The sequence below is a fragment of the Callionymus lyra genome, chromosome 16, assembly GCF_982586985.1.
Source record: "Callionymus lyra chromosome 16, fCalLyr1.hap1.1, whole genome shotgun sequence".
Taxonomy (NCBI): Eukaryota; Metazoa; Chordata; class Actinopteri; order Syngnathiformes; family Callionymidae; genus Callionymus; species Callionymus lyra.
Window position 1 is genome coordinate 18,814,767 of NC_141833.1, and position 13,816 is coordinate 18,828,582.

A 13,816-nucleotide genomic window follows, 5' to 3' on the forward strand; every position below is an offset into this window, starting at 1 on the left:
GTGTCTTTGTGTTGTTATTTTTGTAGATGTGTGTGTGTTTTTCAGCATGTCTGTGTTTGTCTCATCGTGTCGTTAGTGTTTGGATGTGTGTGTGTTTGTCTCTTTGTGTTTACACAGGTTTTTTTACATGATGTCTTTATGTGATTTTTGTGACTGTGTGTGTGTTTTTTTCACCGTGTCTTTGTGTTGTTGTTTTTGTGGATGTGTGTTGGTGTGTTTTTCATCATGTCTGTGTTTTTCTCATTGTGTCTTATGTTGTTAGTGTGTGAGAGGATGCGTGTTTGGTAGTGTGTCAGTTTGTGTGTATTCATTTTGTGTGCATGTATTTTTGTCTATTTGATTTGTGAATGTGTCTATTTGTGTGTCTGTGTCAATGTATGTGCATTTCACTGTGTCCATGTGTTTGTTAGAGTGTTAAAGTGTTTGTATGTCAATGTGTATTTTTTTTAGCATATGTGTTTGTTAGTGTGTTGATCTATGATTGTGTATGTGTTTTTTGGTGTGTGTATATGTATCTGCGTGTGTGTTATTGTGTCGATGTATGTGTGTTTCTATTTGTGTTTGTTTTTCATTATTTCTATTTGTGTGTGTATCCTGTAGTATCTTTGTGTTATTGAGTTTGTGTGTGTGTGTGTGTGTGTGTGTGTGTGTGTGTGTGTGTGTGTGTGTGTGTGTGTGTGTGTGTGTGTGTGTGTGTGTGTGTGTGTGTGTGTGTGTGTGTGTGTGTGTGTGTGTGTGTGTGTGTGTGTGTGTGTGTGTGTGTGTGTGTGTGTGTGTGTGTGTGTGTGTGTGTGGTGCCGTGGCAACACCACCGTTAATCAGCTTCACTCGCTGGATTGTCTTCATCCCTCAGGACCTGCTCGTTGTCGAATGTCCCACCAGGATCAAACACCAGCGTCAGTCGACCAGCTGGGTCTCTGGGGTCTCCCCTTAAACCCCCCCCCCCCCCCCCACACACACACACTAACACACACACACCTCCCTCCATCCTCCTCCACTGCGTCAGGGATTCCCACCTCGGCTACATTAGCTGCTCAGTCATGCCCGACAAACGTGTCTAAACATCCAGACTGGAGACAGAAGACACTTTTTTTGTAAACTTCCACCGTTCTTCCTCGTTTGGATCATAATAAATGTTAAAATAACCAAAAATGACCAAAAATATTTCACCGTAAACTACTACAAAATCATTATGACCACCATTTATGACCTTTGAAATCTAAAACAACAATAATAGACAGTATTTATAACAATTTCAGAGGGTCATTGTTACACATTAATAACCACAATAAATACATCGATTAAACCTTAAAATAAATACAGTATTTATGTTTAATGTGTAATAGTATTTCTAGGAAAACTGGAAAAAAAAGTAAAGAAAAAACATTTATTTCTGGAAAAAAAATAAAAAAAAACGTTTTGTAATTGTGCTAAATTAATTTATTGAAGGAAGAAAACTCGCAATAATAAAGAAGTATTAGTAATTATACCAGATTATTTTGGGATATTTAGAATATACTGAGTGCATTAAATAATCTGTGTTTCTTGAAAATCTTTAAATAAAAATAAATAAAATAATTTTTCTCTATTTTCTCATATATTAGACACATTTTATTTTCTTTCTCAATAATATAAACTATTGGGTCTTGACGACCTTCCACTTACATTAAACCCAGATGTTAGCTTGTTGTATTTTCAGTCCTGATCATGAGATGAAAGGAGGCGAAGAAGAGAGTGCAGACAGGGTCGGGGGTGAAGGTCCAAACATGTGTTAGACGACTGATAGCTTGAGTCAGTGATGTTCATTCGTCCTGATACAGAAGTGCTGATGTGGCGTGGGTGGTCATAATGTTACGGCTGATTGGCGTACCTGAGATAAATATTTGCTCTCTTTGATTAGTTATTGATCGTCTCCGCGAGAGCCGCCGTGACGGAGCGACTTCTAAGAACCGAGGAGAGCTAGTCGAGGGTCGTCGATCGCAGATCAATGACCAGATTACGAACCCGATTGATGACTCGGCAATATTTACTGTTTACCGGATCGTCGTCCCGGCGTCCCGGGGCACCGCGGAGCCTCCGGCTCGCCTCTCGACGTGCGCATCGATCAGACGGATCGTTGGCGTCGTCCTCGGATCTCTGCCGCATGTTTTAATCTGCGCTAATCGACGCGTGTTCGTCAGGCGAGCGCCGACCTCATCACCGTCCGGTCCCGGGGGGAATGTGCTGAGCCAACACTTTTCGTGAGAAAAGTCAGACCAGTTTTCTTTTTATCAGAGCCTCAAAGAGAGGTTTAAATAGTCCTCGGAGGGGATCCTCCTTTGATCCAGAAACTTTTAAGAAGTTCTCGTGAAAATGGAAATCCTTATCATTATGACCAGTCGGCGGGGTCGTTCAAGGTTAAGATGGTCTGTCAATCAAGTGTTTTTAAAATTAGAATGTTGATTTGATTTCTAGGTGTGTACTGGCAAGGATTTGATGATGTAACAATATGATATATGTCTATTCTGTAGGGACAAGGATATATTTGTAGTATTGCTACTGTATCCTCTTGTCCTCAGTTGTAACTGCCTTCATTTGTTTTTCAAACCAAAATATGTACAAACATCAGCTATAAAAGCTGCTGGAGTCACTGTATCCTCTTGTCCTCAGTTTTAACTGCTTTCATTTATTTTTGAAACCAAAATATGTCCAAACATCAGCTTTAAAAGCTACTGGAGGCACTGTATCCTCTTGTCCTCAGTTTTAACTGCTTTCATTTATTTTTGAAACCAAAATATGTCCAAACATCAGCTTTAAAAGCTGCTGGAGTCACTGTATCCTCTTGTCCTCAGTCGTAACTGCTTTCAGTTGTTTTGAAACCAAAATATGTCCAAACATCAGCTTTAAAAGCTGCTGGAGTCACTGTATCCTCTCGTCCTCTGTTGATACTGCTTTCATTTGTTTTCAAAACCAAAATATGCCCAAACATTAACTTTAAAAGCTGCTGGAGTCACTGATCCTCTCGTCCTCAGTCTGGACTGGATCTTATTGTTCCTCTAGCTGCGGAGGACATGTTGACTGCTGCCATCTAGTGGTCGGAAGTTTAATTGCAACACAAAAATGAACAACCTCTGTGAACATTTGCATGTAAATTGTTAATAAAAATTGGAATAATCCCCTTTTATACACGCTTTATATTGAAGTATAAACCGTAAAAGAACTATGATAGATATACAATATTATTTGAAATAATGAATATCGCTACTGTATCGTGATTTATCGTTGTGTTGATAAATATCTTACAGCTCTATTGATTTCCTTCACTTTGGATGAGGATCAGCTCCTCTAAATTATGTTGGGAGTTCAGATATCTTCTGGTTTTGTTCACGAGTGAGGGAAGGATGAGGGAGACAGAAGCTTAGTCATCCTGTAGAGACTCAGAGTAGAACCAAGACCTCCTAGACTAGCGAGGTGTTCGGCCCGGGAGGAAGTCTCGGGTCGGACGCAGGACCCTCTCTGAGTGGAACATGACTCTGATCTTCAAACCCCTGCAGGATGAAGTGGACGAGCTCCGGGCGGAGATGGAGGAGATCCGGGACAACTACCTGGAGGAGGAGGTGTACCAGCTGCAGGAGCTGCGCCGCGAGCTGGACCGATCCAACAAGAACTGCAGGATCCTGCAGTACCGGCTCAGGAAGGCGGAGCAGAAGAGTCTGAGAGTCGCTCAGACCGGACACGTGGACGGAGAGATGCTGAGGAACCTGGAGCAGGACCTGAAGGTGGGTCTGATGGTTCCTCTGGTTCTTCTTTTGGGTCATATTTGTTTGTTTTTGTGTCTCTCTCGTCGAATGTGTTATGTTTTTTTGGGGTATTTATTGTTTTCGAAGATGTTTACTATTAAATAATTAAATAATTTATTATAAATTATAAATTAAATCATTTATTATTTTTAATTGTTTTTAATCATCATAATCTTCTTAGTTTTGTTGGTTCAATAATTCAATAATAATAATTCAATTGTTCTTGTTTTTTATCTTTAACAACATCTTAAATAATTCCTTTTCGACATTTATTTATATTTTCAAATTTTTTAATTTTTTTCACTTGTTTTGAAACCAAAATATGTCTAAACATCAGCTTTAAAAGCTGCTGGAGTCACTGTATCCTCTCGTCCTCAGTCATAACTGATTCACTTTGATGTTTTAATAGTTTAAGTTTATTCATTTATTTGTTGTTGTTTTTTAATTTGGTTCGTAGTTGTTTTTCAATTGATATTTTTAACACATTTTTTTTATTCATAGTTTTGTTTATATAATTAATTTGTCACCAACTTGTTTTTAGTGTTGTTGTTCCACGTTATTAGTGTTAAATTACAAATTATAAATCATATTTATAACTATCTTTGTAAAGGAAACATGTTTTTCTTTCTCTAATCTAAAATGTATTTTTTCTTTGACTTTGTTGATTTACGTTTTATGTACCTTGTTGTCCAATTTTATTTATTTTTTCTGCTCAAATGTAGTATTTTTTTTTAAACATTCTTTGAATACAGAAAAATATTCACATTTTTAATAATTCGAATCGAACAAATATTAGTTTTTTTGTGTGTTTATTGTCGTTGTCCTTATTTGATCCCCATTAAATTTTTTTTAATAATAATACTAATAATTGTGGATTCGAGCGTCTTGTGGACTTAAATATTTAAAAAATATATCAGGAAGTCTGACATGATTTCTCTCATCAAACTTGTATTTGTTTTACATAGTTGGTTGTTTAGTTTTCATTTTATTTTGTCGTATAATTTGGAAAATAACTTCTTTTTTTTCTCTCAAATTAAAATCAAGAATTTTCATAAACATTCTAAACGGCTTTAAATAGAAATTGTTATAATTCATTCAATATAAAATATTATATTTATTAACATTTAATATGTGTTTTTTTTCAAGTTATTAATGGTTTATTCAACAATTGGACTCGAACTGAGTCAAGCTCTCTCCTTCGTTTCCTCTCCTGGCGAGTCCTTGACCTCTGTGACCTCTGCGACCTCTGCGACCTCCGCAGGTGGCCAAGGACGTGTCGGTGCGTCTGCACAACGAGCTGGAGAGCGTGGAGGACAAACGCAGTCGAGCCGAGGACGAGAACGAGCTTCTGCGGCAGAAGATCATCGAGGTGGAGACGAGCAAACAGGCGCTGAACAACGAGCTGGACCGAACCAAAGAGGTGAGGAAGAGGAGGAGGAGGAGGAGGAGGAGGAGGAGGAGGAAGAGGAGGAGGAGGAGGAGGATGAGGAGGATGAGGAGGATGAGGAGGATGAGGAGGATGAGGAGGATGAGGAGGATGAGGAGGATGAGGAGGATGAGGAGGAGGAGGAGGAGGAGGAGGAGGAAGTGAGGAGGAGGAGGAGGAGGCGAAGGATGAGGAGGAGGATGAGGAGTTGGATGAGGATGAGGAGGAGTTGGATGAGGATGAGGATGAGGAGGAGTTGGATGAGGAGGTGAGGAGGAGGAGGAGAGGAGGAGGAAGTGGGGAGGAGGAGGAGGCGAAGGATGAGGAGGAGGATGAGGATGCTGAGGAGGTGGAGGTGAGGAGGAGGAGGTGAGGATGAGGATGAGGAGGAGGAGGAGGTGAGGAGGAGGATGAGGAAGATGAGGAGGAGGAGGAGCTGAGGAGGAGGATGAGGAGGTGGAGTGGAGGAGGAGGAGGTGAGGAGGAGGATGAGGATGAGGATGAGGAGGTGGAGTGGAGGAGGAGGAGGAGGAGGTGAGGAGGAGGAGGAGGTGGAGTGGAGGAGGAGGAGGTGAGGAGGAGGAGGTGAGGAGGAGGAGGATGAGGAGGATGAGGAGGTGGAGGATGAGGAGGAGGATGAGGAGGAGGATGAGGATGAGGAGGAGGATGAGGAGGATGAGGAGGAGGATGAGGAGGTGGAGGATGAGGAGGAGGATGAGGAGGATGAGGAGGTGGAGGAGGTGGAGGATGAGGAGGAGGATGAGGAGGATGAGGAGGTGGAGGATGAGGAGGATGAGGAGGATGAGGAGGATGAGGAGGATGAGGAGGATGAGGAGGAGGATGAGGAGGAGGATGAGGAGGATGAGGAGGATAAGGAGGATGAGGAGGATGAGGAGGAGGAGGATGAGGAGGATGAGGAGGATGAGGAGGATGAGGAGGATGAGGAGGATGAGGAGGAGGAGGAGTAGGATGAGGAGGATGAGGAGGATGAGGAGGTGGAGGAGGATGAGGAGGTGGAGGAGGATGAGGAAGAGGAGGGAGTTAATGGACGCGAGACCCTCCTTTGATGATGGTCCGGTTCAGAGCCATAAAGCCGAGCGATGGGTCCCGACGGGTCGTTTCACGGCCAGTTAGAGCGAGTTAACGGGTCGGTAACGACCGGTGAGTCACCGGCGTTGACGCGATGAAGATGATTTTAACTTTGAGGCTCGTATGTCAACACGTCAACAAGCTTAAGCGACTCGTACCCAGCGGTTCACGGGTCGTCCCGGAGGGTTCAGTTGGGTTAAGCCCGCTTGGCTGATCCGACACCAGACGCACCATCTGGTCCCGAGGCTCCCGAGAGGAAGTTTCCACGTTCCAAACATAACCAGATTAATCACATTGTTTTCATAACCATTGTCAGCAGGTGCAGAGAACCTGAGTGTTTACTGTATTATAACTTGATTTAAAATGTATTTTTCAATGTTTTCTGCACTGACATCATAGTCTTAGACGATTAATTAATATTAAATATTATTAATATTATTAATGTTTTCTGCACTGACATCATATTATTAGAAAATTAACTAATATTATTTATTAATAATATTATTAATGTTTTCTGCACTGAAATAAAAGTCTAAGAAAATTAACTAATATATCAATGATTCACGTTGTCATTGTGGGCTGATTTTCTTATTTATACTTAGTTAACAAGTCGATTTTTAAAACACCCGATATTTACCTTTTTTTTAATAGGATTAACTTTTTTTTTGTTAAAGGAAAAATAAGCTTAAAAAGATGCTCATAGTTCCACTTATTTTATGTCGGTTAATTTAAAAACAACTTGGATTTAATTTGAAAATTAATTAAAAAAACATTTATATCTTTAACTGAACATTTTCACAATCTAACATTATAAGTTATAGTATGTTATAGAATAATGACTCAATTAAAATGACTTATTATGGTGTTTTTTTCAGTTTTAATCAAAACAAATATGATTTTTGGGGGAAATAACATAGAAGTTACATTAAAAAAAAACTATGATTTAAACGATGCGTATAACACTTTACACGATTTAGTCAATTTAAAAAAAACAATTTGATTTAATTTTAAAATGAATTAAAAAAAAAAAGTAATTAAAAAAATCCTCTTTTCCTTTTGGAACAAAATAATAAAATATAGCTAAAATAAAAAAATCTTATGGTGTATTTTTCCACTTTATCTTTTCAATGTTAAATAAAATCCATATATCATGTTTTTTTGGGGGGAAAAATACTTTTCTAAAGGAAATATTTGGTGTTAAGATGATGAAGTATTTTACACCTTCACAACTGTCATTAAAAACGTTCCATTCACAGTCAAATCACCAACTTCTCAACTAGGAAGTGGATGATAATCGTATTTCCTGATTACAAGTGGAACGCTCCCTGTCACATTGAAGCTGAAGGAAAATATGTCAGAAAAATGACTTTTTGCATGTTTAAAATCCATGTTTTTTAACCCGCTTTAACGCCGTCCTACTTCCACGTCCTGAACCCCCGTCTCTAAATCACCGCCGGTTCTGACCCGGTGCCGAGAGGTACTTATCAGCCGCAGACGCCGCTCTGGGAGCGCGACAGAAAATCCATGTCTGGTCTGAAGCTCTCTGGCTGGATATCTGACACCCGTCACTTTACCGACATGTTCTGGAGACGCTGGAGTCGACGCCGGCGTCGACGCAGTCGCAGGAATCTGCTTCAAACAGACCCGGGTGCTCCCCCAAGATGTGGCCCAGAAAAACAGCCCCAAATTCTCTTTCTTTGTCTCCCATGTTTACGGAGATGCGGCGGCTAAGATTAGCATCCGAGGGCGGAGAGACGTCTGCAGGCTTCTGTGTGTCGCTGACGTCAAGCCATGCTGGTTTTTTGGGTTGAAAAACGGTTGAAAAATGCTAACTTTGGCAGGAACATGTTGGAACGGTAACCAATCAGAGCCCGGATTGTATTTTGTGAAAATACGTCAAGTAGAAGGATAAAACTAGCCTCCAAATATACAATATATATCTATATGTTCTCATTAGATAAAGGTACAATTCTGACTTTTTTGATCCACCATTTTGACTCTCCCCCAACCTTAGACCCTCCCGAGCAGTTCGACCTACTTTCTTAAAGACACATTCGTCGATTTAAAATTACATTTTTTTAGGAGGTCTCCCGTACTATTGTTTTGTTCAACTGGGAAGGGGTCCTGGGTCGGACCTGGCAGTCTCAGTTGACCAGGGAACACCTCGTGGGTTTTTTCTTGGAGAAGGAAGTCTTTATTTCGGCTACTTTCAGAAAGTAAAAACAAATAAATATATACAGTATATATATAAGTATATATGTACGTACATTTATATGCAACATGATAATAATTGAATGAAAAAAGCAGATCAACAATTAAAATAATTATACAATAAATTATAAAAAAGAAACTTATTAATTAAATTAATCATATTTAAATTTAATAAGAAATGAGATATAAAACAAATGGTTATAAACCTTTTTTTTTAATGTAATGTTGTGCAATTTTCAATTAAAATATAGAATATTATTATTATTATTATTATTTCAATGTAAATACATCTACAAAGGAAAAAAAACTTTTACATACATTATTTTTTTACTTAAAATAAAAACATAATCATATTTGATTTAATGTTTAAATTGATAAAACATATATAATAATAATATTGTTTTATAATCTTACAATTGGGAAAGTTTCAGTTAAAAATATAATATTATTTTTGAGAAAAAATTAAAAAATTAATAAATTTTTTGAAATTAGATTTTGCTGATTTTTCCACTTTTACTTAAGTTAGTAAAAATAAAACATTTTTTTATAATGAATTAAAAAATAACTATAAACATTTTTATAGCGCAATATTGTAAAATTAAATTGTAAAAAAAAGTGGAAAATAAAATTAAAAACGACACGGAAAACAGGATATTTTAAGAAAACCTAGCCACACTCATCCTTCCTTATAGAAAGCAAGCTCCTTATACATATTTTTTAACTTTCTAAAGTAAACCTTTTTTTATTTACAATACAAAATACAGATAGATGTCCTAAGGAAAAGCAGAGATAATAAAAAGTGAACAAATATTAAGAATCATAGAGAGAAACTCAGTTCTAGATCATTATTGATGTCTTGAAAATGAACAAAATGAACATTGTGTCAAATCCAGATTTCAACAGTTTTCAGCTCATTTATAAATATTTGCTCTGATTTGGTCCCGGAGCGAGAGCACATGAGATACCATGGATTACTGGTGACAGGTCCGCGGGTTGGTTATCAGAACACAACCAGGTCAGGGCTCGGCGGGGGGTCCAGAAGCTGGTCCTGCTCACGCTTCATTCAGAAAACACCCCTCGGGGGGAACTCCGGTTTCCTCCCACTCGAGCCAAAACTTCTGCATCGTGAGGATATTCCAGCCGAGCTGGATTTAAACTCCGTGAATTGAAGTGTAATTTCATTTATCTCCGTAGAGACGGGATTATTTTCGTGGATTATGTTAACTTCGAGTCTGGAGGTTGAGTCCTGGTCGTCAAAGGTCGATTGAACCCAAAAGCAGAACCGATAAAACAGATTATTGATCCGCTGACCCTGACCCAGTTCGCTTGGTGTCGGAATGTTGGGAAAAAAAAGTCAAAGTTGTTGAAAAAGATGGGATCAGAACCGAAAAGGGAAAAACCTTCTCCTGCTTCTTTGAAGCTTCGTCGTCGTCGTCGTCTCCGCCTCCGTGGTTTCCTCGCGTTACAGGGAAAAGTGCGGGAATCTCATTGACCTAGTTAAGCATCTCCAGCGAGGAGAAGAAGAAGAAGAAGAAGAAGAAGAAGCGAAAGAATCTGCGACATCCATGTGCAGCGGAACAACACACTGCAGCAGAGAACAACGTAGATCATTTGAAATATTGAAGCGTTTTATTTATTAACATTTTGTTTTTAAGTATAAATGAATACATACAATTTTTAAAATATATATATTTTTTTTTTTAAATATAGTTTGATATTCTAATAAACGTGTAAAAATGTTTATTTATTTGTCTTCTAAATTTAATATAAAGAAACATAAATGCATTTTTTTTATATACATAGTTCAATAGTTAACTAATTCATTTTTGCTATTTTTAGTATTTTAAATTCAATATAAATAATGTTGGGTGTAAAAGGGCCATCATTTAATTTAAAGAAAAACATTTTGGAATAAAAACAATTATACATTTTCAAAATTATAATTATTATTTTATTCCACTTATTAAAAAGAACATTTAAAATGTATTTTCTAAATTCAATTATTTTTTTATTTTATTTGTAGGCTTTAAATATATAGATGTAGGTATAATAGAGCCATATATATATATATATTTTTTTATAAGTATAATATTTTAAACTTTTGTTTTTTTAAACGTTTCCAAAAAAAAAAAATCTTAGATGTTATGATTCTAAAAATTCAAATGGATTTTCTTAAATCAATGTTTTCTTTTAGATAATTTGTAGGCTTTTAAAGTCAATTTAAACAATGTCTGTATAATATTTATTGAATTTAACAGGCTATACATTAAAAATATTTGATAAAGAAAATTATTTTTTTGGTATCATTATATAAAGAAAAACAAAAAGCAAACAAATTCATTCTTTTAATATAGAAAGAATTTAAATTAATTATTAAAATAATAATAATAATAATACTGGTCATTAAACACCTTCATAGTTTGACCTCCTGCAGCTTAAAGATACATTTTGTTGTCTCAAAATACAAGTTTAGACACATTTAAAAAGGAACAAAATAACCTTTTTGTCCCAATATTGATATACACAATAATTTGTCGACTCTTTTTTTTTTTTTTACTGTATTGCCCAAAATCCCCTTGAATTGCTACCAATATCCGAAAAACATCCGTCTTAAAAATGATCACATTTTGAGCGTACAGTACTAAAAATGCTCACACCGTTTTGGGGAACATCTACCCCACCTTTAAAAATGTGTTTACTAATTTATTTTTTCGCGAAATCGATCTTCCTGTGGGGTTTAAAACGTCATTTTGTTGTTGTTTTCCAAATGATTTTGGGTAACGGCACTGGAGGCTCATGGGTAATAAATGAAAACACACCGACATCGTAACGAATCCATCGTCGCACTTTCATCGCTGGACAGCAGCTCGAGATTCTGTGAATTGATTTAGTTTCTTCCTAAACAAGGCTGAGAAATAAAGTAGTTTGCCGATGACACTCGCATCTACTCATTAGAGCGACGTTTCGTCTCTTTTACTCGCGGATCATTTATTCGGCGCGACAGCCGGCGGCGGCGCTGACGCCTCGTTCCTTTGAAGTGGCGTGAAGAATGAGATTCCTCCTCCACGTGTCTTTTAGATGCATCTCAACACACTTTTTGAAAAGTGAGTATCAAAGCAGAGGAGACGCCACAAAGCGTCTGTCGGTGAGTCTCGGGGGTGATTTCCTCGTCGGGTTTTGATCACGGGCTCGTTTTATTGAGCGGAGATCAGGGTCGTCGCTTTCATATTCAGAAGCTGTGATTCTCAAAACAATGTGTTTTGAGTCTCTTGACGTCCAGCTGGAGAATCAAAGTACGACTGTTAGCTCTTGAATGTCTGTTTACTTCATTCATATCATCCATATTTATGGTCAAAACATATTACACTAGTGAAGATAACTTTCACCGCAAAATGACTGCAGTTATTAGCGGCTAACCACGTTAGCGGCTAGCACCGTTAGCAGCTAGCACCGTTAGTGGCTAGCACTGTTTGCCGCTAGCACTGGTTATCGCTTGCAATGTCAGTTGCTCGCACTGTTTGGGGTAACACTGTTAATCGCTAGCACTGTTAATTGCTAGCGATGTCAGTCTCTAGCACTGTTTTCGGCTAGCACTGTTTTCCGCTAACACTGTTTTCCGCTAGCACTGTTAATCGCTAGCACTGTTAGTCGCTAGCACTGTTTGCGGCTAGCAATGTTTATCGTCTAGCACCGTTATTCGCTAGCCATGTCAGTCGCTAGAACTTTTAGTCGCTGGCACTGTTAGTCGCTAGCAATGTCAGTCGCTAGCACTGTTTGTGGCTAGCACTGTTAATCGCTAGCAATGTCAGTCGCTAGCACTGTTTGTGGCTAGCACTGTTAATCGCTAGCAATGTCAGTCGCTAGCACTGTTTGTGGCTAGCACTGTTAATCGCTAGCAATGTCAGTAGCTAGCACTGTTTGTGGCTAGCACTGTTAATCGCTAGCAATGTCAGTCGCTAGCACTGTTTGTGGCTAGCACTGTTAATCGCTAGCAATGTCAGTCTCTAGCACTGTTAATCGCTAGCAATGTCAGTCGCTAGCACTGTTTGTGGCTAGCACTGTTAATCGCTAGCAATGTCAGTAGCTAGCAATGTTTGTGCTTAGCACTGTTAATCGCTAGCAATGTCAGTAGCTAGCACTGTTAATCGCTAGCAATGTCAGTCTCTAGCACTGTTAATCACTAGCAATGTCAGTCGCTAGCACTGTTTGTGGCTAGCACTGTTAATTGCTAGCAATGTCAGTAGCTAGCAATGTTTGTGGCTAGCATTGTTAATCGCTAGCAATGTCAGTCGCTGGCACTGTTTGTGGCTAGCACTGTTAATCGCTAGCAATGTCAGTAGCTAGCACTGTTTGTGGCTAGCACTGTTAATCGCTAGCAATGTCAGTCTCTAGCCCTGTTTGTGGCTAGCACTGTTAATCGCTAGCAACTTTTATCGCTAGCACTGTCAATCGCTAGCACTGTTAGCGGCTAGCACTGTTAGTCGCTAGAACTTCTACATATCCTCATCTTGACCCGAGAATCACCTCCGAGCTCTGAATAAGGAACAAGAATCCCTGTCAATAGGAAGATTATCCTGCCGCGTCACTCTGAGGTAAAACATTTAATCTGCAGAGGATTATTTCGTTTTTAAAGGAAATACAATCATTGTGTCATATTTAGTCGTCGAACCTGCAAACGCCGACGAGCCGGAGGAAGTCGTGAGAACAGATCAACACGTTTTCTAACACCTTTTTGATGAGGAATTTGAAATCCATTGTTATTTTTCTGCTGAGTCGGATAAAAAGGTTTCAAATGTGTTGAAACCAGGATTCTCTGAAGCGATGAACTCGTAACTGGAGTCAAGTTGTCGTCACCACTGAGTGTTTCCTCTTGAAAGAACAACATGTTTCAGACCCGCTGCAGAGAAATCATCTCCACCAGAGATCCACTCGCACGCCGTGGTTATGGCTGCGGTTATCATTTAGTCATGACTTCCTCCGTGCAACATACAAAGTCACGTGTTCTTAGTATGTCCAGGTCTCCCACACACACCACAGTTGAAGAAAAAACACGCTGCTGCTTCCACTGTGGAAATATTCTGAGGGTTTTGCTTCCAGAACTAACAAGTATCGAACCGAAATAGAATTCTTTGTGTGTGAAAGGAAAGCTTGGATGAGTCGCTGCTATATTCTCACCGTGAAGAAGCGTGTTTGTGTATTTATGTAGCTTCCATCAGACGCCGCTGACTCAAGGTACTTCTTCTTTTACACTGACAGAAATAAGAAGTTTTCTCTCCAGTGAGTCACCATCAGTAGAAACGGGAGTGAAGGA

The 13,816-nt window shown here is 38.8% G+C and overlaps 1 protein-coding gene across 2 annotated transcripts in view; it reads left to right on the plus strand.

Moving 5' to 3' along the window:
- Positions 1-13,816, plus strand: part of mtcl1 (microtubule crosslinking factor 1) — a 63,965-nt gene that overhangs the window by 3,761 nt on the left and 46,388 nt on the right. For both annotated transcript variants that reach the window (XM_087811706.1, XM_087811707.1), the window contains exons 2-3: positions 3,534-3,758; positions 5,041-5,199. In XM_087811706.1, the coding sequence (XP_087667832.1) occupies positions 3,534-3,758; positions 5,041-5,199 (384 nt within the window). The remainder of the gene's footprint in view (positions 1-3,533; positions 3,759-5,040; positions 5,200-13,816) is intronic.